General features: G+C 32.4%; 1 protein-coding gene across 2 annotated transcripts in view; it reads left to right on the top strand.

Annotated features, from left to right (window-relative positions):
- The window catches only part of LOC140443728 (uncharacterized), a 49265-nt gene extending 23152 nt beyond the window's left edge, over window positions 1–26113 (top strand). The window contains exon 2 of one of the 2 annotated variants that reach the window (XM_072535117.1): window positions 23990–26113. In XM_072535117.1, the coding sequence (XP_072391218.1) occupies window positions 23990–25956 (1967 nt within the window). In that variant the 3' untranslated portion in view covers window positions 25957–26113. Of the gene's footprint in view, window positions 1–10982; window positions 15897–23989 lie in introns of those variants that run through there. The other variant, XM_072535118.1, reaches the window with a different exon arrangement.
- The last annotated feature ends 1100 nt before the right edge of the window (window positions 26114–27213 follow it).

Here is a 27213-nt window from a genome sequence, read left to right as displayed (position 1 = left end):
AATTCGGGGGTTCAGCACATTCTGAACTCGAGCTTAGGGCATTTATTTGGACTCGGCTAAGAGCATCAGCAACTTGATTCTCTTTGCCTTTTTTATATTTAACTTCAAAATCATATTCTTCTAGTTTAAGTCTCCATCGGGCTAATCTAGAAGTGGGGTCTTTAATTTTGTAGATCCATACGAGAGGATTGTGATCTGTTTCTACAGTGAATTTTTGGTTGTATAAATACATACGGAAGTGTTTACAAGAATCTAGTATGGCTAAAAGTTCTTTTTCAATAGTGGAGTAGTTTCGTTCTGCGGAATTTAGAGTTCGAGAATAGTAGGCAATAGGGTGATTATTTTGAGATAATACTGATCCTATAGCTATATTAGAGGCGTCTGTAGTCAGTACAAAAGGCTTTTCGAAGTCTGGATATTGTAAGACTGGAGAATTAGTTAACAATTGTTTGCATTTTGCAAAACATTCTAAATAATTTGGATTTGTGGGGTCGATAGTTGCTCCTTTTCGAGTACATCTCGAAAATGGGGACGTTATTTTTGCAAAGTTGGGTATGAATCTTCGGTAGTAACCGATTAAACCAAGAAATGATTTAATTTCTTTTACTGTTTTTGGTAGAGGATATTTTTGTATAGCTTCGATTTTTGCTGGGTTAGGTTTGATTCCTTCGGTTGTCACTACGTGACCTAAGAAAGAAACTTCTTTCGTGAGAAACTCAGATTTGTCTAACTGAATTTTTAAATTATTTTTTCTGAAAGTGTCAAAAATAGTCGCAATATGAACTAAGTGTTCTTGCAGTGACTTGGAAAAAATAATGACATCGTCCATGTAGACGAAGCAAAACTTATGAATAAAGGGCCTAAGAATATTGTCCATTAACCTTTCGAATGTTGCTGGGCTATTCTTTAAACCAAAGGGCATACGTAAAAATTCAAAGTGACCATGCGGAACTGAAAAGGCTGTTTTCCGAATAGAATCCGGATGAACTTCAATCTGATGGTAACCTTGAGCTAAATCTAATGTTGTGAAATAACTGGCTTTTCCTAAGTTATCCAGTATCTCATCTATCTGAGGAAGTGGGTAGCGATCACTTTCAGTATGATCATTGAGCTTCCTGTAATCAATTACTAATCTAAATTTTTTCTGACCTGAGGCATCAGCTTTTTTTGGTACTATCCAAACTGGAGCTGAGTACGGTGAAATTGACGGTCGAATTATCTTATTATCTAATAAATTATTTATTTGTTTTTTTATTTCTTCCTGCATTGCTTTGGGATGCCGAAATCCCTTTACATAAATTGGATTTTCATCCTTTGTTTTAAATTCGTGTCTAACAGCTGACGTGAAAGTTAAATTTTTGTTTTCGTCGTAAAATACGTCTTTATATTTTTTGCAAAGATTCATAATTTTATACTTTTCTTCGTTATTTAAGTGCGAAGTACGGATTTTATTTTCATTAAAATGCGTCGTTGGAATTTTTACTATATTATAATTACAAAAGTTCTCAACTTCAATTCTCTTATTAAATTTCATAGGCATAGGTAAGTCGAAAGTGTCTAGAAAGCCGTTTTTTGCAACGTGAATAGAATGGGGAATTTTGATACCTTGAAAGTGTCTTTCGCGCAATAAAACTTCGCCATTATGAACGCTTACTGGAATTTTTTGGTATAAAGTTTCAAATGGAATGCTAACATGAGGATTCTCAAAGGTTAAAGTATGAGTTGCGTAGCTAATTGTGGCGTGGAATCTTTTCAGATCGTAAGTTCCAAGGAGGATATCAAAGTGTTGACTAAAGTCGGCAATTTTTACGTCGAATGTTTGTGGAATTCCATATTCTAGGAATAGTGGCGTCTTAATATTTAAGTCGTGCTTGGAAGTAATTTTCATTGACGTTAGCGAAAAAGGTTTTCGATAAATATGATTTTTATCAAATAGTTTGAGAGCTCGCGGATTTAAAATTGAATGGGAACCGCCGGTATCGATTAAAACGCGTAGATGTGTTTTGGGTGTAACGAAGCAGGGTAACCCAGGGGAACTTTCGATATTATATAGGTTTATACAGGGGGTGGATGATCGTCTAACGGGATGGCTTGAAAATCCTGATGATTTTCATCATGCAAATCGGGCTCTTGTTCGGATTCGTAATTTTCGAAATCATTTTCGAAATATTGGGTATCATTTGAGTCTATGTGAAAATTGTGGCTTCTATTAGTTGTAATTGTCATGGGCTGATGGTTTCTGGTTGTGGTAGTTTGAACACCGCTCATTGGAGTAGCAAAATTTGGTTGGGGTCTAGGAGCTTTATATTTATTTAATCTTTGTTGGTTGTTTTTCGGAACATTGTTTCGTTGGAAGGATTGATTTTGTTCGTGAGAACTGAAATTTTGTCTCTGAGGAAAATTATAGTTCTGTTGTGGAGTGAAGTTAAAATTGGGCTCTGTGTTGTGAGTTGAAGGTCTCACATAATTTGAATGCGTGGGTTGGAAGTTTGTGGATCTTTGATTATTCGAAGATTGATAGGGTTTATTTTTGAGTGGGGCCTTTTTGTTTTGTTGGCTCTTAAGGAAGTTCATGTATTGTTGTTGATTTTTGTGGTTATCGTAGGCAATACACTTTTGAAGGGCTTCTTCTAGGGAATTTAATTCAAAATGCGATAAGTATTCGCAATAAGGCTCGTTGATTCCGGTACAGAAAGTTTTGAGGGCAATGTTTTTGAAGTATGGAGTTTTAAAAGTGACTGTCGCGGGATTATCGTTTAGGGTGATGTGTTGGAGTAAATCGTTCAGATTTGTAGTTATTCTCTGATGATAATTGTCGTAGGATTCACTATGTTTTTGGACGGTAGTGGATAGTTGTGTTACTAATATGTCTTCGGAACGTCTGTCTCCGTATTTAGTTAATAACGCTGGACGAATTTCTGTCCAATTGGTTTTATTAGAATAGTTTAGTAGAAGAAATTTCTAGGTTCTCCTTTAATTCGAGATACGATATGGGAATTTAAAATAAATTCTTGGGACGGATTTAAATCTTGGGTGCCTAAGAAAACTATTAAATTATCTACTGCTTTGATAAAGGTGAAGAGGTTGTCTCCAGAAGAGAATTCGGGCAGAGTTGAGCAAAGGCTAGCAATATCGCTATTGGTCATCGGCATTTTGGAACGTAATTTAGATGCAGGCTTAGATTTAGAGGTTTGTAGATTTCTTTTTATTTTTAAATTTAAATTGTCGAATAGTAAACTTAAATTTTCGATACTATTTTGGGAAATATCATTCAATGTACTCATAAAATATATGCAAAAATATAAATGCAAGTATATATAAAAATTCGTTGAAGTAAAATGTTATAAATAATATAAATTCAATAAACAATAAATAATAAATTCAATGTAAATGTTTAAGAATTCAATTAAAATAATAAATGCTCATAAACAATGGTAAAGAAAGGAAAAACTTACGCAAGGATGATCGTGTTTGATTTCCAATACATTTTTCTCTTTTACCAGGTTCTTCAGGATTTCATTAAACTAATGTAGACCAGGAAACGACTATGTTTCTGTATGAAATATCCTGTGGTTCGCAGCGCCAGAAATGTTTCTTCAACGTCGATATTCCCAAAAAAAAATCTTTATTTCGAAAATAAGTTACAATTTTTGAGAAATTCTACAAACTACTACATTTAATGATTTAAACTTGACTATTGAAACATAATAATTACAATAATAATAAAAATATTGATTTCTTCCTATTTATAACGTCGGATATCGGAATCTGCTGATTCTTAATAGTAAGGGAGCTTATGGCTACATTTCTATATATATATATATATATATATATATATATATATATATATATATATATATATATATATATATATATATATATATATATATATATATATATATATGAGACCTTAACGGAAATTTTCATATATTGTCATTTTGACAGTTTTGTTATATACATAATCAGCTGGAAGCATTTTAATGCAGGTAAGTACTTAAAGCTCCGTAGACAAACCGACAAACTGGCACATATTCAAAACGTGATTGAAATGTTCATAAGTAATTGTCAAAAACACTATAATCCCGGTTCTCATCTTACCGTTGATAATTAGTTAGTGTCATTTCGTGATGTGCTTTCGACGTAGGAATAGTTTCGTCTTCAGTTAAATCAGTTATATTTAGGGTGACCATAATTTTTCAACAAAAAAGAGTACATTTATAATTTTTAAGAAAATATGTACTATGCTAGTGCCCTAGGAAATTTTTCTGGTCAAAATTTTACGAATCTTTAATGAAATAATGATAAGAACGATTTTTTTTTAATCAAACATAAGTACATAAAAAATGTATGATAAATTTTAATAGTTAATTTTCTTTCGACGTTTCTTCCTGAACATCTTGATCATCATTTTGGTACCAGTCGTACTTTTTGAAACTATGAATTTCCTTCAGAAGTTGTGGTTTACTCTTTAAGAACTGAAACATTTCATTGCACGAAACTTTGAAGTTTGTGTAGACTTGCATGATGGCTTCCAGAGTAGATATTTTCAACTGCGATTTGTTGGGACTCCAATAGTTATTGATATTTGAGAACAACCGCTCAATCGACGCACTGGTCCCAGGCAGACAAAAAACAAACTCACATAGAATTTTGAGATTTTTCAAAGCACTTTCTTTTTGGAAGATTTCGAGCCATCGATCTTCGGTAGAAATATTTTTCGAATTCCAGTCTGCGATTTTATCTTCTGTAACGTAGGTTCGTATTAGACTAACTTCATCAAACAGTTCGTCCTGATTCAATATCGGACCTATGTAGTCTTTGAAAGCCTCACACGACGATAAAATTTCAGCCCAAGAAACTTGTTTTTTCAAGTTAACCCATCCGAATAGCTTTAGTTAACTTAAATTTTCACTCCAGTTTTTCAAATATGTTACACAATTTGAATAGAACTGCTTGACATGTGTGACAAAGATATCCCGATAGTTCACACTAAGGCCAAGGTCTTCCATATTTTCGAAGTTTTGAAAGTGACTCTCTTACTTTAAGAGGTAAAAATAACTCATTTAAGCGATTTTGAAGCTTATTTGTGAGTTCGAAATACTCCAAAGCGGCTTCCGTTGCGCATATTTTGTCACCTTCTACGTCTAAAATCACTTTGTGGTAGAGAGACGCAATCCATGCTTTACTGATTGGGTTTTGAAAAAACTTTTAGAACTGTTGGACAATTATCAATCGATAAAAAATATGCTTTCAAGGGTTCGAACATTTGTATAATTCGTTCAATGGCTGGCATTAGGCTCAAAAATCTTGTTTTTGAAAACGACAACATTTTTTTGTACTCGATATCAACAAAATCGCAAAACTGTTTTAGTTTCTCCACTCTGACTGTAAAAATATAGAAATTCCTAAAAATCTTGACCGCAATAACCTCGATGTCTATGGGTAAGACGTCCGTCGCATTTTATAAACAGTTATTAAAAATGTGTGCCACACAACCAATTCCAATCACGGGTTTACCACGAGAAGCATTTAATTTGCTGAATAGATTATTCACTCCTTTTCTTCTCATTCCATCAAAATTTGTATTTGTATTATCAGCAGACATTGGAGTAAAAGCATGGAGAAGAGTTGCCAGAGACAGGGGCGAATGGAAGATTGTTCTGAAGAAGGCTTTAGCTCATAACGAGCTGTAATGCCACTGATGATGATGATTATCAGCAGACATTCCGATGCATTTTTGTAGTAGATTATGGTGATTCAAAACATTGACCACGTAATCTTTTAACTGCTCTGATGTTTCACCAGGTAAGTTACGTAGCTGAAGTAATTTTCCTTGGACACCATTTTTTCCATGAAAATATCTTACCATTAAGGGCACAACTTTAATTTCTCTATGATTCGACGAATCGATTGTGATGCTGACGAAATTTGCTTTTCGAAGGTCAATTTCCAATTGGGATTGAGCCTCTTGAGTTAAAACATTTTTTACAGTTTTGGTTCGAGCTGCCGCAAATTTAGGTTCAAACATGCTTACAATTAGTTTTGACGTGCAGTCTAAGGATCTAAAACTTTGCAAATGCTTAATTGTATAAGCAAAAGTACCTTCCTTGGCATCAATCAACATATTTTCAGAACTTAAATTTTCTTTTTTAACAAAGGTTTCCAATTTGCTGCTCTTCGAGTTTGCATTAGCAGCCAACATGTGTTTTTTCTTTGACAAATATGTTGTTTGATATTATTGCGACCACTGTTAGAAATATCAACATCACTTTTACAAACTTGACAAAACACAATATGCGGTGAAACATTTGATTTTTGTTTCATAAAAGGATACTCTGCTTGCATCTCGACGTTAAAATGGCATTTTCTTCTAGGCGGTGACATGATGAAATTGTTTATTTTTCCGCACAGCACAAAATAATATAAAAAACAATAAAAACTGCCGGAATTTAAGACAAAAGGTTAATAGACTAATCAACAGTGAGCGCACAAGTAACAAATAAACATAAACATACGACGAGATATTTTTATTTTTACTAAATAAATAAGATAATAAGATCTTGCTGCGGAATGAAACAGACAGTGATGGGAGGGAGATGGGCGTATCGGTAATAAACTAAGCTAGACGATGACGCGGCGACGAGAGTCGTAAGTGACCTCTGCGCCGATCGATTGCTGCTAAAGATAGGAGATTCTGATTCTTCCGCAAAAGATCGATTCTTGAATCAATTCGAATCATAATTATATTTTGTTTGGACAAAAAGTATAACTTAATTTTGTGTAATTAAGAAAAAGAGTACATTTAGGTGTACTTCATAAATTTCAAAGTACAATAGGACAGCGTTTGGAAAGAAAGTACTGTCATACTAAAAAAAGTACATATGGTCACCCTAGTTATATTGGAAATAAATTAAATAAACAGATTAGCGATAGAGCTTGTTGCACTACCAATTTCTACATCCGACTGCATCCAATTATCTGGTAACGTATTTTTCTAAATCTTTATAAAAATATCGTTGTAATAATATCTTAATAAACTTGTCGTTTCACACATTTTCCCTGTTCATATCACAACAAAACAACACTGCACAAAAGTAACGGCAAATTCAAAGAAGCTTTCTCCATTTTTGTTAATTTTAACATTGCGCATCCAGAGCTTGCGTCTCTTTACCATCTTGAGCTTATGTACTTAGAGAATAAAAAAAGGTTCAGCAGACTAGCGCGAAGCTTTATATTAATCAACAAAATTGCTGCTTTTACTATCCTCTTCACAATTTCTTAATATTTTCAATCAAATTTCTGTCCAGCTGCAGTTTTTGTAGGTGTATCTTTTTTAACCTTTTTTCATGCTTTATCGCATTCGTTGGAAGATATTTTTTACGTTTCCTGTACAAAAAATTTTGAACAATTTCAAAAATTGAAATAACAAATTATGGTCAGTTTTGACAATTTGTTTACCTAACGGTCACCCTCTCGTTCGGTACACAAATGAGCTATTCCGCTGTGACTGTACAAACTATGAAAATGTTTTATCAATAACTCTTTTTATCGCACTTATGTAATAGTCAAACTGATAATTGCAAAAATCCAAAATTGTATTTATATTTATATGGAATTATGAAAATATAAATAAATATAATTTGATGGCAAATTTAATTATTATTAAACTAAAAATAAGATGTTTAAATATAACAAGTTATATTAAAAAATATTTTTAAAATTTAAATAATATATTTTAAATTACTTAAATAGAGTAATTTTCTTATTTATTTATTTTTTATATTTTAAACAAATTCAATAAAAATATTCTTTGCTCCTAATGCCACCTGTTAACGTATTAACAAAGCATACCTACGTTGTTTACTAACTTATGACAAACCAGTCAAATTCAGACCATATATTAATAATGAAATATAATAAAATACCATTTGATAGTAAATGTAATTATTTTAAAACGAGAATTATTATAAAAATTTAAACATGATTCAATGTTGTTATTAGTTAGATGTCATTTATGCAATTTGATTTAAATTTTGACAATCATTACGGATCGAATGTTTTAGTGAAAAATATTCTTTTAATTTTTTACTTCTCATTTAATTTAAATATTATGTTTTATATGGGATTAAACCACAATTATTGGTTGTGATTGTGATGAAATCATTAATCAATTTAATTATTTTTAATTAAATAATATTTGACGTTTCGATTTCCACTTCGGAAATCGTTCTAAAAAATCCAATAACCATAAACAAAATCTTTGCTTATACACAATTTTACATAACTTGTACAAAAAACCTTTTTTTGGGAACGATTTTCAGAGTAGAAATCCAAACGTCAAATATTAGTTAATTAAAAATGCGATTTTCACCACAATCACAACCAATAATTGGGGCTTAATCTCATAAAAAACATAATGTTTAGCTTAACCATGCCACAGGAAAGTAGTTTCAGAACTTTCTCATTTAACGTTTATATTTTGTTAGTTATTTTTTATCCAGTTTTTAATTTAAACCTGCTTAGAATAAATATATGATTACTAGAAACATATTGATCGAGAGTAGTGAATCGATGTCAAGAACCGCTATTCTATGACGCTACCCGTGACGACGCCGTTTTGTGGTGCTAGTTCCGTGACGGCCGCCTCAGCATTTCACTAGAGAGAAAAAAGTAAAATACAACACCGGGATAGAAGCTTTGCTTCAAAAATTAGAAATGTTATTAAAAAAAAATTACTGATCGTTTTAACCCTAATATTGTGTATTTTCATTTCTGCTTCTAATCACTTCCTGACATCTGCGATTGATGCTTAAACTAAGATTTGAAACGATCAAAACGATCAAACTAGAAATCAAAACATGACACAAACAAAGTCGCCCATGTCCTCCAAATTGTCAGTTCGGCTGAAATCTTAATTGCCTCTCAAGGATAACTCACACATGTTCTATGGGGTTAAGGTAAAGACTACGTGTTGGCTAGCCGGTTGGTTCAGTGCAAAGTTTTTAATTAACTTGTAGCGTAGATGCATATCATAATCATCTTTTCATACAAATTTATATTCAAGGCCAGGTCGCTCGTGTTGAAGAGAGTGGGCGTGGTTCTTTCAAACATATAGAAGTTGTGTATTATTTTTCAAATCCAAGTACAATTAGATAATATATTAGAATTTATTATTATTGGGCACTATTTTTGTAAAAATCTTCCAAAGGAACAAAAAAAATTATTAAAAGATTCTACATTAAAAAATTACGTCATTCCAGAAAGATATTAAAATACCAATTTGTGTTTACAGTATTCAATTGCCAAGAGGAGTGCTTATACAAAACTAAAATTAAAATCATGTCGTAAGAAAACAAACATTTAAATCATGGCGTTTAGTAATTAAAAAAATGGATTTATATTTTATCCCAAATTTCCAAATTTGTTCACATTAAAAAAATACTGTTATTTACTATCTAGAATATCTATTATAATTAAAATAATAGTAAGCACTTCACTGTTTCTTTTTAAGTTCATAAATATTCCTCGCTTGCTCAATAGAGAAAAATTAGAAATGTTATTAAAAAAAAATGACTGATCGTTTTAACCCTAATATTGTGTATTTTCATTTCTGCTTCTAATCACTTCCTGACATCTGCGATTGATGCTTAAACTAAGATTTGAAACGATCAAACTAGAAATCAAAACATGACACAAACAAAGTCGCCATGTCCTCCAAATTGTCAGTTCGGCTGAAATCTTAATTGAGTCTCAAGGATAACTCACACATGTTCTACTATGGGGTTAAGGTAAAGACTACGTGTTCGCTAGCCGATTGGTTTAGTGCCAACTTCTAAGAGATAGTCTCAACCTACTGGTGATGCATTCATTCTAGCATTATCGTGCATTAACAAAAAATTTGCCTACTACAAGGTGCAAAAGACACTACATGATCTTGAAGAATATCTAATATGTAACGCTCAGTAGTAATATTGCCATTATTTAATACCAAAACCATGTGAGCTGCTATTGGCATGCCTTTCCACACCACAAGCGAGCCTCCACTAAATAAAATAGTATTTGTTACGTTCATTACGCATATTATCATTTGGTCTTCTAAAAGCACGAATTAAAATAGAGTTAATCACTCGCATTCAACCAAAAGTGTAACTTATCTGTCAACAGAACTTGTTCCCAATCTGTTTCTTCCCATTTCACATGATCCCTGCCAAAAGTTAACTGTGCTTTACGATTATTTCTGCTTAATGCTGATCTTCCAGCAGCAATAGGAGGATGCAAATTTATACTGGTTTGCGGAAGCTCAGATTGAAACTGATGGGTTTTTACAAATCGTTGTCTTAGCAGACGAAAAGCCTTAACAAACGACTGTGAGCAAAGGTTGTGGCAAAGTTTCTGCCATGACCAGCTCTTCTGGTATTCTCACCAGTTACCCTGTATTTTTCAACCACGTTTCGATACTGGTTTATGGAACAAACTGAATCTATTCAGCGATATCTCCAACCTTCTTTGTATAATACAGCCGCTTGAAAACATTCCTCAGGTGTTAGATTTCAGGATTCTCATTGCAACTTAAGACTTTTAAGAAAAAGAATTCCAAAACGCATAAAAATCAAACCTTAAACTGGCTCAAAATCGATTTATCGTTAATATAATAATAAGTTAAAAATTCAAGATCAAAAACTTGTCAGTGCCATTGTTATTTATCGTTAAAAGAAATATTACACAGGCATAGAGTTTTTTCAAAATATAGTAAAATACTGTACAGTTTATTTAAATTGGCAATAATTTTCTAAAAATAATAATTAGTACGTTAATTTCTTGGAGCAGTATATAAAACATGAATACCTAATTTTTTATTATTACAATTTGTACGTCCTACACAAACATATTTCTTTAACTTAGCCTAGATTTGACTTAACCAATTAAACATTATTTCTCATTTAGTTGCATTTTATTGATTTAACAGACGATTATAATTTTAGGTTTCTCTTGTAAAGATATGAAAGCTGATGCCAGTAGCCTATTAACAAATCATGATAGAAGTGACAGTAATTTCAACCAATATATAACTTCCACTACCAATGTGAACACTGGAGGACAACGTTTTATATGTATCATTTGCAAGAAAACGTTCTCAAACAATTCTCGTTTAGAACTACATATGAGAATACACACTGGGGAAAAATCTTTTGCATGTGAAATTTGCACCAAACACTTTTCAGCAAAACAATATTTAAAAAAACATATGAGAGTGCATGCTGATGAAAAACCATTTGAATGTGAAATTTGCTTCAAACGGCTTTCAACGAAACAAGTTTTAACATCGCATATGGGAGTGCATACTCGTGAAAAACCATTTGAATGTGAAATTTGCTACAAACGGCTTTCAACGAAACAAGTTTTAACATCGCATATGAGAGTGCATACTGGTGAAAAACCATTTAAATGTGAAATTTGCGCCAAAAAATTTTCAACAAGGAATTATCTACCAATACATATGAAATTGCATACTGGTGAAAAACCATTGCCTACTGATAAATTATTTCAATGTGGTGTTTGCACCAAACGGTTTTCAACAAATAGTTATTTAACAATACATATGCAATTGCATACTGATGAAAAATCATTTAAATGCGAAATTTGCAACAAAGAATTTTTAACAAAGAGTAATTTAGCAGTACATATGAAATTGCATAATGATGAAGAACCCTTTAAATGTGAAATTTGCAACAAACAATTTTTAATAAAGGGTAATTTAGCAATACATATGAAATTGCATAATGATGAAGAACCCTTTAAATGTGAAATTTGCTCCAAACAATTTTCAATATATAGGTATTTAAAATCGCATATGAGAGTACATACTGGTAAAAAACCATTTGAATGTGAAATTTGCACCAAACAGTTTTCAACGAAACAAGTTTTAAAATCGCATATGAGAATCCACACTGGTGAAAAACCATTTGAATGTGATATTTGCAACAAACAATATTCAACGAAATTACTTTTAAAATCGCATATCAGAGTGCATACTGGTGAAAAACCATTTGAATGTAAAATTTGCACCAAACAGTTTTCAATGAAAATATATTTAAAATCGCATATGAGAGTGCATACTGGTCGAAAACTATTTAAATGTGAAATTTGCAGAAAACAGCTTTCAACAAAACAAGTTTTAAAATCGCATATGAGAATGCACACTGGTGAAAAACCATTTGAATGTGATATTTGCAACAAACAATGTTCAACAAAGAATTATTTAACAATGCATATGAAATTGCATACTGATAAGAAATCATTTAAATGTGTAATTTGCAACAAACAATATTCAACGAAATTACTTTTAAAATCGCATATCATAGTGCATACTGTTGAAAAACCATTTGAATGTGAAATTTGCACCAAACTGTTTTCATTGAAAATATATTTAAAATCGCATATGAGAGTGCATACTGGTCAAAAACCATTTAAATGTGAAGTTTGCAGAAAACAGTTTTCAACAAAACAAGTTTTAAAATCGCATATGAGAATGCACACTGGTGAAAAACCTTTCACATGCAAAATATGCTCCAGAAAATTTTCATATTATTCTGGTTTAAATGCACATATATGCAAACTCGCACTAATCAGTAGCTCCACTGAGATCCGCCAGATTAATGACAGTTCCCAATAGACATACATCGAGTATCAGCTTTTAAGAGTGCCGTATAGTTGAACTCTCTCAAATATTTTTCATAGGTCCCTGTAGGGAGCCCTGTAACTAGCTAACTACATTACGAGAGTTGAAATTCTTTCGATTCCAAGCCTTACTTCAAAGGACTTTTGATGGATGTATCTCCATAGGTTGGGTTCTTCACAGTGACCGTTGAATGATGAGGATTCTTGATTTGAGCAAATACAGCTCCAGAGAAATAAAAACACTTTTGATTTAACGGCTTATAATTAAAACTTTTAGAGTAGAAAGACCCAACGCGGCCGTACGTTACTATACAATTTCAAATACACTTTCTTTATAACATATTATGTATATGAAAACACCGGTTTGAGAATACCCGATTTCGGCGGGCGAGTACTTGATACGCGAATTGATAATTTACTACTGTCTCGACTGTCCGTGCAGTCCGTGGTGTGAAAAATATTTAAAACAGCCAGACGCCAGTCAGGCGGGGTATAGAAAATGTGAATTGATAACTTTAACCCTAAAATGGTACCCTGGTGTCGCCGGCGACACCGCGCAGTTCGATTAGATGCAGTCAGCACGTTCCTAGAGAGGGGAGGCTTAGATTCTCAGTACCGTTACCACTTTTATGTTTCAAATCAACTGTAACCGTAACTATTTATCGGGCGCTTATAGCTATTTTAAAATAATATTTATCGGTATCACATACGACACCACAGTACAATTCCCGTTATAATTTTGAATATACATAGAAGTAAACGGCTTCAACAAGCAAAGCGTTGACTCAGGCTGAGTTAGAAGAAATTGTGCCTGTTTATGTGGCTGGTGAGAGTGATGAAGATGTCTTTTTAAATAATACAAAATCTGAACGTTTGAGTGAGGATGAAGACAAAGAGCTTAGTGAAAGTGAACATTCTGATACCATTTTAGCAGAACAAGAGTTTAGGGAAGATTCGCAGAAAGATAGCGATCAAAAAAGAAAAGTAGTATATGGAAATAATGGTTTTAAATGGTATAAAACTCTGTTTTTCTCAAAGAACACTTGCAAAGTTCAAAAAACATAGTGCTTCGTCTACCAGGTCCAAAGGCTCACGCTTTAAATACACCAGAAGAGATTCTGGCTTGGAAACTGTTTTTCAGCGACTCAGTGATAAACTATATTAAACTAAACAATGATACCCAAGACACAAACCAAGAAATCTCTAAACAATCTACTGAATTAAGTCAAACTCCAAGTTTTACAACTGTTGCGAGCAAAGAAGAGATTTTGGCATTATTCGGTCTTTTTTATATGAGTGGTGTTCTAAAAACTAGCTACATGAGTACCTCGGATTTATGGTCAAAACAATTTGAAATATCAATTTTCAGAGCAACAATGTCATACAAACGCTTTGAATTTTTAAATAATTTTCTTCGATTTGATGACAAAACAACTAGAAAGGAAAGGAAAGGTCGTGATGATAAATTTGCACCTATAAGATTTCTATGGAACGAATTTGTTGAAAATTGTGAAGCTAATTACACTCCTGGCGCATATGTGACAATTGATGAACAGTTGCTCAGTTTTCGGGGCAGATATGCTTTTAAAGTTTATATTTCAAATAAACCAGACAAATATAAAATTAAAATCGTTATGTTGTGCGACTCTAAGACTTTTTATATGTATTCTGCAATACCATATGTGGGAAAAAAGAGGCGAGATGCATCAGAAACTTTGCCCACCCAATACGTTCTTCGCCTATGCAAAAATCTCTATGGCACCAATAGCAACGTTAACATGGATAATTGGTTTTCGGCCTCAGATCTTGCAGAAAAGCTTTTGCAAAAAAAGTTGACAATGGTTGGAATATTAACAAACAACAAGTCTGACATTCTGCCAGAATTTCTTAAAAAGAAAAAAATTGTTCCAAGTTCTGACTTTGCTTTTGACGATAATAAGACGTTAGTATCATTTTCTCCAAAACCAAAAAAAATTGTTGTGTTGTTGTTAATATTTTATAACTCTACAAAAAAAGGAATAGACACTTATGATCAGTTATGTCATTCTAAATCCGTGTCTAGAAAAACTCGTCGATGGCGTCTTACGAGTTTTTTTATGGCATGCTTGATGGTGCAGGTATTAATGCTTATGTTATTTATGGCGCAAATAGAACCAAATCAGATCCAAATTTAAAAATCACTCACAGGAAAGATTTTCTTAGACATTTAGCACTACAGTTGCACTCCGCAACTAAAAAAGAGATTAGAAATAGCAACTGTGTCCAGATTTTTGCGCTCCGTGATTTTGGATGTTCTTAGTCAAGAGGACCAGCCAATACTCAGAAATCACGAAACTCAACGTCCAACCCACAAAAGATGTCAAGTTTGCCCTTGATCTGCCAACAGAAAAGGTAGAGACCTGTGCGTCCGCTGTAAAGCTTGCCTGTTTGCCGAACACAGAAGACCAATCTGTCCAACTTGTACCGAAAAAATTTGATGTTTTTTTTTTTGTTAAACATGTTCTTTTCTACTTCTTTATTCGCTCCGTGCATGACTGACGCGACACCTACCGCCTTCATCTGACAGTTTTGGACCTCCCAATTTGAGGTTAGTAATTTGTTTTTTAATTATATTTTTTCAGTTTATGTACACAATAAATGTAGTATTAAAAACTGGGTTTCTAAAAATTCATCATAATTTATATTTTCAACCCCAAATAGAGAAGAAAGGGAAAAATCTAGTACAAGCGAATCAAGTTTTTCATGTGGAAGAGTATGTAATTAAAAACAATAATAGTAAAAGTTATGGTATAAAAACTAAAGTCATCAGGCAGGGTGCAGTTAGCTTGAAGCCTTATGAAATATCATTTAAGGTTAATTATTAAAATTTTTCATATTTCAATTGCATAAAAATGAAATTATGTGATATTTACTTTTTCATATTGATAGCACGAATCCATCTTTTTCTTTTCTCTAATTTATGTGTAATCTTTGGAAACCTATAAAAACTACACTCACTATTTTTGCTATTATGAGCACAATTAAATACGAAACATGCAGTACGTATGCATACGTATTTGCAGCCATTTTTGTTAAAATATATGCGTAAAAAGATAGGTCCAATTTTGTCATATTTCGCCGCTACGCACGCTGGCGTCGTTTCAAGGTACCACTACCATGGTTACGCACGGAGCGAACAGTCTTTTTTTTATAACTTTGCGCAATAAAAAAATACGTTTATGATTTCTTAGCCAAATTAAAAAAGTGTCTGGTGTCGTATATAACACCACGGTACCACTAATTACCTAAAAAAGATCGATACCATTCTAGGGTTAAGTATAAGTAATTACATTTTTATTATTTTATATTTTAAAAACTAATGTTCGTTTCTGGAACAGTCCCTCTAATTAAGTTTATATTTACTTGTCGTTGGCTTTATAATAAAAGTTTAGATTGCTTGTGAATAAGTTTACTTATCCAATTAATATATTAATATATAGCAAACAAAAATGTCCATGACCTAAAAGAACATATTCACCCAGCCTAGCTTTGACTTGTGATGTTGGAACTAGTGCGTGGAGACATACAGGCGGGCTTGATGGTAGAACTCGGGTAGGTACATCTTGGGTTAATATACTTTTAAGTAAAAAATACATAGCCAAAATTCAGCACATATCGTTAGAAAATATAAATGTTATGTTACATATCGCTATCGTTAGAAATGTTATTTTATAAAAGAAACAAATTCTACTGATCGTTTTAACCTTAATATTATGTATTTCCACCTCTGCTTCTAATCACTTCCTGACATATGCGATTTATACTTAAAATAAGATTTCGAACGATGTTTCGGTCTAGGCTATTGTAAAGTTTAACTAGAAATCGAAAAATATCCTCCAAATTGGTGTACCAGTTCGGTTAAGATTGGGTTAAAAGGTGTAGAATTTAAAAAAACCCTTTCGAGCTACATCTCAACATGTTTTCGGACTTACTGGTCCATCATTAGTGTATTTGCCTGGAATAAATGTAACCAATTTAGAGAATAGAAACTTAAGGATTAAATTTTGACTGGTGAAAAAAATTTAATCCTTACTTTTATATGCACTAAAGTGGTTATACTTATTCCAGGTAATTGCACTAATGACGGACTAAGTAAGTCCGACCACTTTCCGTTGTGATGTAGCCCGAAAGGTTTTTACTTTTTTTTAAAGCATGAATTATTTGTCCACAGAACTTCCCAATCCGCTTTTTCATATTTCACATGATATTTGCCAAAAGTTAACTATGCTCTACGATTATCTCTGCTTAATGCTGATCCTCGAGCAGCAATGAAAGGATGCAAATTTGCACTAGTGTCTTGAACCTCAGATTGCAACTGACGGGTTTTTACAAATCGTTGTCTTAGCAGACGGAAAGCCTTAACAAACGGGAAAGCCAGGATTGTGGAAAAGTTTTTGCTATGATTAGCTCTTCTGGTATTCTCACCAGTTACCCTGTATCTCTAAAGCAGATTGCGATACTGATGTCTGGAACACACTGAATCTTCCACTATTCGGTGATATTTCCAACCTTCTTTGTATAATGCAACACCTTGAGCACACTCCTCAGGTGTTAGATCTCTTGATTCTGGTTGCATATTAACACTTTAAGCAAAAGAATTACGAAACGCGTACAAATCAAACCTTAAACTGACTTAAAATAGATTTACCAATTAAGAAACTGCAACCAAATCACTGATAAAGTTAAACATTTACAAACACTTGTCAGTGCCATTATCTTTTATCGTTAAAAGAAATGTTACACGGGAATCTTTCAAAATATAGTACAATACTGTTCAGTTTATTTGGCAATAATTTTCTAAAAATAATAGTTAGTGCGTTAATTTCTTGAAGTAGTATATAAAACATGAATACCTAATTTTTTTATTATTACAATTTGTACGACTTACGCAACCATATTTCTTTAACGTAGCCTAAAGTTGACTTCTCCAATTAAACATTATTTCTCATTTAGTTTAATTTTATTGATTTAACAGACGATTATAATTTTAGGTTTCTCTTGTAAAGATATGAAAGCTGATGCCAGTAGCCTATTAACAAATCATGATAGAAGTGACAGTAATTTCAACCAATATATAACTTCCACTACCAATGTGAACACTGGAGGACAACGTTTTATGTGTATTATTTGCAAGAAATCATTCTCAAACAATGATCGTTTAGAACTACATATGAGGATACACACTGGGGAAAAACCTTTTGCATGTGAAATTTGCACCAAACAATTTTCGACAAAGAGATATTTAACACAACATATGAAAGCGCATACCGATGAAAAATCATTTAAATGTGGAATTTGCACCAAACAGTTTTCAGGGAAACTATATTTAGAATCGCATATGAGAATGCATACTGGTGAAACACCATTTGAATGTGAAATTTGCACCAAACAGTTTACAACGAAACAAGTTTTAAAACGGCATATGAGAGTACATACTAGCGAAAAACCATTTGAATGTGAAATTTGCACCAAACAGTTTACAACGAAACAAGTTTTAAAATGCCATATGAGTGTACATTCTAGTGAAAAACAATTTGAATGTGAAATTTGCACCAAACAATTTTCAACGAAGAGTAATTTAAAAGTTCATATGACAAGGCGGCATACTGATGAAAAACCATTTGAATGTGAAATTTGCACCAAACAGTTTTCAACGAAACTATATTTAGAATCGCATATGAGAGTGCATACTGGTGAAAAACCATTTGAATGTGAAATTTGCACCAAACAGTTTACAACGAAACAAGTTTTAAAATGCCATATGAGTGTACATTCTAGTGAAAAACAATTTGAATGTGAAATTTGCACAAAACAATTTTCAAGAAAGAATAATTTAACAATACATATGAAATTGCATACAGGTGAAGAATCCTTTAAATGTGAAATTTGCTCCAAACAATTTTCAAGAAAGAATAATTTAACAATACATATGAAATTGCATACAGATGAAGAATCCTCGAAATGTGAAATTTGCTCCAAACAATTCACAACGAAGGGCAATTTAAAAGTACATATGAGAGGCCATACTGGTGAAAAACCATATGAATGTGAAATTTGCACCAAACAGTTTTCAAGGAAACTATATTTAGAATCGCATATGATAGTACATACTGGTGAAAAACCATTTGAATGTGAAATATGCACCAAACAGTTTTCAAGAAAGAGTTATTTAACAATACATATGAAATTACATACAGATGAAGAATTCTTGAAATGTGAAATTTGCTACAAACAATTTTCAACGAAGGGGTATTTAAAATTACATATGACAGGGCATACTGGTGAAAAACCATTCGAATGTGAAATTTGCACCAAACAATTTTCAGTAAAGAGGTATTTAACAATACATATGCGATTGCATACAGATGAAGAATCCTTAAAATGTAAAATTTGCTCCAAACAATTTTCAACGCAGGGTAATTTAAAAGTACATATGACAGGACATACTGGTGAAAAACTATTTGAATGTGAAATTTGCACCAAACAGTTTACAACGAAACAAGTTTTAAAATTGCATATGAGAGGGCATACTGGTGAAAAACCATTTGAATGTGAAATTTGCACCAAACAGTTTCTAACGAAACAAGTTTTAAAATGGCATATGAGAGTGCATACTGGGGAAAAACCTTTCACATGCAAAATATGCTCCAGAAAATTTTCACATAATTCTGGTTTAAAACGACATATGAAAACTCACATTGGTGAGTAGCTTCATTGAGATCCTGCGGATTAATGACAGTTCCGAACAGACACACATTGAGTATCAGCTTTGTAGAGTGCTGATGTTTAACTCTCGAATATTTTTTATATGCCCCTCTAATTAAGTTTATACAGATCACGATGTTTTATTAACCATACAACACAATGGCAATCGCTGTGACATGTTACACGTTTCCACCTCTATATTTATTTCACAGTAGGTACGAATTGTCGTAATTGTCACATTGACATTAAAAATTTCAAACGAGGTTCTGAAAGAAGAAACAAATAATTAATAAAATTATTAAGAAAATAACTTGCCTTTAAAAATAGACCCCCACCAAGTGTTACAACAGTTAAAAATACCATCAAACATTTTCACAGTTGTAAAAAGTGCCATGAAGGTAATAAATCACATGTTAGAACTGTCGAAGAGGAGCGTCAAAACAGGGAGGGATATTGATATTTGTGCTTTTGTGGAAGCTAGTGAACCCTGCAATAGTGTACAAATTGCTAGGGAAGTTAACGTGAATGCTCGAACTGTCCAGTGAGTTCTCAAAAGGAATGGATACCACTGTTTTAAGATACAACCAACACAAGAACTGTTTCCGGAAGATAACTTTAAGCGGATGGAGTTTTGTGAATTAATAAACAGAGTGAAAATGTACACTTTTTAAAAAATATTTTATTTTCTGACGAATCTTCATTTTCATTACATTAAAAACACAATCCATCCGTTGCAAGGTATTATTCTCGGAAAAATAAGTACCTCAGTGTTGCAGTGCGAGCGCAGCATCCGCAAAAGTTAAATGTTTGGACTGGGATGTTAGGCGACCATATTATCGGTCCATTTTTTATCGATGGAAACCTAAACGCGCCGAAATATTTACAACTTTTACGGAATGAGATCATTCCGGTAGTTCGACGTCTTCTCGTTATTTTCAGGAGGTTTATTTCCAACAGGATGGGCTAATTTTATTTTTTGTTAGGTACATTTTACGAAGTTTGTAGGTTCTTAATTAGATAGTATTTTTTATGCTTAAGTTTGGAAGAATTTAATTATTTTTTTTTATTTTAAAGTACAAACAATTCTTATTCTGATTCTTTTTCTTTTTTCTTGTATTATTGGTATAAGCTTTGTCCATAAAATTTGTACAATTTTCAGTGACAATGAAGCATATTACTTATTTATTTGTATTGCTATTAAGGCTAAAAAATAACCAAAAAAATTAGTTTTATAGCATTATAATAAATATACTCTAGATAAGGAATTGCAATAAATCTTAATTCCTATGGTCAACAAAACAATGTTGCTATCTGTATTTATGTCCTAATGGCTCTATTATAAAAGTTTAAATTTAATTGCTTTTGAGTAGTTTATTTATACAATTAATATATAGCAAACACGAATGCCTAGTTTTTTATTATAACGAGATCCAAGACTTAAAAGAACATATTCCCCCAAACTAGCTTTGACTTTTTGTGATGTTGGAGCTAGTAAGCAGAGACATCCGAACGGGCTTAATAATAGAACTCCTTTTGACTTATTCTTCCGAAGACAAATTCAACACATTTTAAAGGATACGTTTATTTTTACTATAACTCAATTACTCATTACAAACATTGACATTCATACATCTGACACCACAAAATGTTCAATTAATATCTACCAAACTGAATCAATTTTAGACACATAGTTTCGCTGCATTATCAGTTTTCAATTAGGTAAGCTTGTGTTTTTGTCAAAAATGGTTTAATTCGTGTTATATAATAATTGTCTACACCCAGACAATTATTTTATAACACGAATTAGTTAAAACTAGTTGCTCCCAATAAGGGAGAAGGTACAAGCATACGTTACATTTCGTGATCATAGATTTTAAGTTTTATTTCTTTATATTATATACTAGCCCAAGAAAGCGAAAAATTAGGATTTTTTTAAATTTGAATGAACTTAAATATGTGATGTTATTATAAAAAATATGAACAATTTAGTAATAAGCAGACATACAATTTTATTAACCCACATATTGTAATAACGCGCTATAAGAAGTATTCTTTTTTCTTTCATTTTTACCCATTTCTGTTTGAGGAGAATACATAAACACACACACGCGCGCGCGCACACACACACACACACACACACACACACACACACACACAGACAGACACACACGCGCGTACACACACACACAACACGCGCGCGCACACACACGCCACACAGACAGACACACACGCTCGCTCGCACACACACACATACACCATTCAATTCTTCTTTATAAAGTACACATTTGTACCGACATTATTCTATCACTCGTTCTTACAACTTCTACTACGTTATCTTTCATTTCAATATTAGCAATGATACCAACTCCATTTCCTAGTGTTACTTTTCCCTACATACACAATTTTTATCCTTCACCTAGTTCTATCGCCGTTTGTCTTCTCCACCTCGTCTCTTGAATTCAAACAATTTGTATTCTTCTTTTCAGCACACCTACTGACTCCACACTGTTACCTGTAATACTCACAAGATTCCAAGGCCCTATCCTATTTTTTCTGAGCGAAGACTCAGTTTGCTTCCGGGACATTTTGCCTCAGGAGATGCTATTATTTCAGGATATTTTTTGTTATACTGGGGGTCGTTTCATTATTATAGGCTGAAAAGATTTTCGGAAGTTTAATGCCTGAATACCTTTTCTATCAGAATCATATCCTGCACGATTTAGCCAATACACCACCAATGCAACCAAAATGCAGTATTACCCCACACCGCTTGCACCACCTTAGAATTTAATTAGGTTAAAAGTAATAATTATTCAGTAGTAGCTCCTTATATAACTGTCCATGCAGCAACATGTTCTGAACTTTCATTAAATCTGTAAACAATTGTCCATGTTTTGGTTCAATCTTAATAAAAGTTAAAACATTAATTACATTAATGATGTAGAACTTGTCGTTTACGTACATTTTCCCTGTTTATATCACAACGATTCACCACAGCACAAAATTAACCGGCAAATTATATGAAGCTTTCCCCACTTTTTTGAATTTTAACACTGCGCATCCAGTGCTCACGTCTTTTTACTATCTTGGGCTAGTATACTTTTAAGTAAATAATTTTTACAAAATACATAGTCAAAATTCAGCACATATGTTAGAAAATAAAAATTAGACATGTTAGTTTCTAAAATCGTTCTAACCCTAATATTGTGTATTTCCACCTCTGCTTCTAATTACTTCCTGACATCTGCGATTTATACTTAAAATAAGATTTCGAACAATGTTTTGGTCTATGATATTCTAAAGTTCAACTAGAAATCATTGAATATCTTTCAAATTGTCGATTGAGATCTAAATTGCCTCTAGAATATAACTCGCACATGTTCTATGGAATTAAGGTCCAGGCTATGTGCTGACTAATTTATTTTATTTCATTTTATTTTAATTTTATTTTGTACAGTGCCATAATTTGTTTCCTAAAAGACTGTCACCTTTACTACTTAGTATAATTATATTAAGATGTAGTTAATGTATCCTAATTTTTATATAAACAGATTTTATATGTATGTAATCGTAAACATATTGTAGCAAACTTTGTACATTTTAATTTTAGGCATTTTAATTTAAATAAAAACCATTTTTTTATTAGTTTTAATTTTATTTTATTTGTTAGATGTCATTGTATTTTTATAAGTGTATATGTATGCTGGCCAGCCGATTGGTTCAGTGCCAACTTCTAAGAGATAGTCTCAACCTACTCGTGATGCATTCGGTATAGCATTATCGTGCTTTTAACAAAATAATTTGCCCAATACAAGGGACAAAAGGGACTACATTATCTTGAAGAATATATAATATGTAATCCCTGCCAAAAGTTAACTGTGTTCTATGATTATCTCTACTTTATGATGATCCTCGAGCAGCAACTTAGCGGTCGGAAAGCTTTTACAAACCACAGAGGTCGTCGCGAGGTTTCTGCCATGATCATCTCTTCTGTTATACTCACCAGTTACCCTGTATCTCTAAACCACATTGCGATACTGATATATGGAACACTTTGATTCTTTCACTATTCGACGATATCTTCAACCTTTTTCGTATAATACAACCGCTTGAGCACATTCTTCAGGTGTTAGATTTCTGGATCCCCGTTGCATATTAACACTTTAAAGAAAGAATTTCGAATCGCGTAAAAATAAAAAATTAAAAAGAATTAAAATCGATTTACCATTTAAGAAACAGAAACCAAATTACTGATAAAGTTAAAAATTTAACATAAAACACTTGTCAGTGCCATTGTCTCTTGTAAAAAATGTTACTCAGGGTTCTTTCAAAATATAGTAAAATTGTGTGCAGTTTATTTAACTTGGCAATCATTTTCTCAAAGTAATTGATGCGTTAATTTCTTGCAGCAGTATATAAAACATGAATACTTAATTTTTTATTATTACAATTTGTACGACTTACACAAACATATTTCTTCAACCCAGCCTAGATTTGACTTCTCCAATTATACATTATATCTCATTTAGTTTCATTTTATTGATTTAACAGAGGATTATAATTTTAGGTTTCTCTCGTAAAGATATGAAAGCTGATGCCAGTAGCCTATTAACAAATCATGATAGAAGTGACAGTAATTTCAACCAATATGTAACTTCCACTACCAATGTGAACACTGGAGGACAACGTTTTATATGTATCATTTGCAAGAAAACGTTCTCAAACAATTCTCGTTTAGAACTACATATAAGGATACACACTGGGGAAAAACCTTTTGCATGTGAAATTTGCACCAAAAAATTTTCAACAAAGAGATATTTAACACAACATATGCCAGTGCATGCTGATGAAAAATCATTTCAATGTGAAATATGCACCAAACAATTTTCAACAAAGAGTTATTTAGCAATACATATGAAATTGCATACTGATGAAAAATCGTTTAATTGTGTAATTTGCACCAAACAGTTTCCAATATATTTATATTTAAAATCGCATATGAGAGTCCATGCTGGTGAAAAACCATTTGAATGTGAAATTTGCACCAAACAGCTGTCAACGAAACAAGCCCTAAAATTGCATATGAAATTGCATACTGGTGAAAAACCATTTGAATGTGGAATTTGCACCAAACAGTTTTCAATGAAACTACATTTGGAATCGCATATGAGAGTGCATACTGGTGAAAAACCATTTAAATGTGGAATTTGCACCAAAAAGTTTTCAATGAAACACGTTTTAAAATCTCATATGAGGGTACATACTGGTGAAAAACCATTTGAATGTGAAATTTGCACCAAACAATTTTCAAGAAAGAGTTATTTAGCAATACACATGAAATTGCATACTGATGAAGAATCCTTTAAATGTGAAATTTGCACCAAACAATTTTCAACGAAGGGTAATTTAAAAGTACATATGACAGGGCATACTCATGAAAAACCATTTGAATGTGGAATTTGCACCAAAAAGTTTTCAATGAAACACCTTTTAAAATCACATATGAGGGTACATACTGGTGAAAAACCATTTGAATGTGAAATTTGCACCAAACAATTTTCAACGAAGGGTAATTTAAAAGTACATATGACGGGGCATACTCATGAAAAACCATTTGAATGTGAAATTTGCACCAAACAGCTGTCAACGAAACAAGCCCTAAAATTGCATATGAAATTGCATACTGGTGAAAAACCATTTGAATGTGGAATTTGCACCAAACAGTTTTCAATGAAACTACATTTGGAATCGCATATGAGAGTGCATACTGGTGAAAAACCATTTAAATGTGGAATTTGCACCAAAAAGTTTTCAATGAAACACGTTTTAAAATCTCATATGAGGGTACATACTGGTGAAAAACCATTTGAATGTGAAATTTGCACCAAACAATATTCAAGAAAGAGTTATTTAGCAATACATATGAAATTGCATACTGATGAAGAATCCTTTAAATGTGAAATTTGCACCAAACAATTTTCAACGAAGGGTAGTTTAAAAGTACATATGACAGGACATACTGGTGAAAAACCATTTGAATGTGGAATTTGCACCAAAAAGTTTTCAATGAAACACATTTTAAAATCACATATGAGGGTACATACTGGTGAAAAACCATTTGAATGTGAAATTTGCACCAAACAATTTTCAACGAAGGGTAATTTAAAAGTACATATGACGGGGCATACTCATGAAAAACCATTTGAATGTGCAATTTGCACCAAAAAATTTTCAATGAAACACATTTTAAAATCACATATGAGGGTACATACTGGTGAAAAACCATTTGAATGTGAAATTTGCACCAAACAGTTTTCAACGAAACAAGTTTTAAAATGGCATATGAGTGTGCATACTTGTGAAAAAGCATTTGAATGTGAAATTTGCAGCAAACAGTTTTCAACGAAACAAGTTTTAAAATGGCATATGAGAGTGCATACTGTGGAAAAACCTTTCACATGTAAAATATGCTCCAGAAAATTTCCACATAATTCTGGTTTGAAATCACATATGCAAACTCACACTGGTGAGTAGTTCCTTTGAGATCGACCGGATTGATGACAGTTCTGAAAAGACACACATACAGTATCAGCTTTGAAGAGTGCTGATGTTGAACTCTCTCAAATATTTTTCATAGCCCCCTCTAATTAAGTTTATATTTATTTCCCAATGGCTCTATAATAAAAGTTTAAATTTAATTGCTTGTGAGTAGTTTACTTATACAATTATTATATAGCAAACACGAATGCCTAGTTTTTTATTATTTCGAGATCAAAGACTTAGAACATATTCACCAAAACTAGCTTTGAATTTTTGTGATGTTGGAACTAGTGTGCAGAGACATCCGGACGGGCTTAATGGTAGAACTACTTTTAACTCATTCTTCCGAAAAAAAAAAATCAGCACATTAAAGAATACGTTTGTTTCTGCTATAACTATATTACTCATTACAAACATTTGGGTAGGTACCTACATCTGATATCGGTAAAAACTAAATACAGCATAGATTCCTTTTAAAGGCAAAATGTTCAATTTATATCTACCAAACTGGTTCAGGGTTTTAGACACATAGTTTCGATTCGGTAAGCTTGTGTGTTTGTCATGTGTTAATAAATAATTTACAGAGACAATTATTTTATAACACGGAAATTATTCAAAACTCGTTACTTACTTCAAATTCCTTATGAATAAGTATACTTATACAATTAATATATAGCAAACACAAATACCTAATTTTTTGGTATTACGATTTCCATGATCTAAAAGAACATATTCACCCAGCCTAGCTTTGACTTGTGATGTTGGAACTAGTGTGTGGAGACATTCAGGCGGTCTTGATGGTAGAAATCCTTTTGACTTAGTCTTCCGAAGACAAGTTCAACACATTTTAAAAGATACATTTATTTTTACTATAACTCTATTACTCATTACAAACATTTGGCATTCATTACATCTGACACCGATAAAAACTAAATATAACACTGATTCCTTTTAAACGCAAAATGTTCAATTGATATCTGCCAAAAATTATTTTATTTACAATCAAAATACAATTTCTGACTACTCATTATTGTTTGTTATGGACTTTAACTTACTACTTTTCTGATGCGAGTATAGTTAAAATTCGCATTAAACAAACTGTCTGACCCACCAAGATCCACAAGGAATAATTTAAATATTAAAATGTAAGAAACTTGTAAGAACTCCTTAATCCTTAATAATGCTTAATCATATTTTTTAAAATCATCATCATCATCATTTTGGCTTTACAACCCTGTGTGGGTCCTAGCC

The sequence above is a fragment of the Diabrotica undecimpunctata genome, chromosome 6 (genome assembly GCF_040954645.1).
Source record: "Diabrotica undecimpunctata isolate CICGRU chromosome 6, icDiaUnde3, whole genome shotgun sequence".
NCBI lineage: Eukaryota > Metazoa > Arthropoda > Insecta > Coleoptera > Chrysomelidae > Diabrotica > Diabrotica undecimpunctata.
Note: the sequence above shows the minus strand (reverse complement) of the source record. Positions and strands in the feature narration are given on the sequence as shown.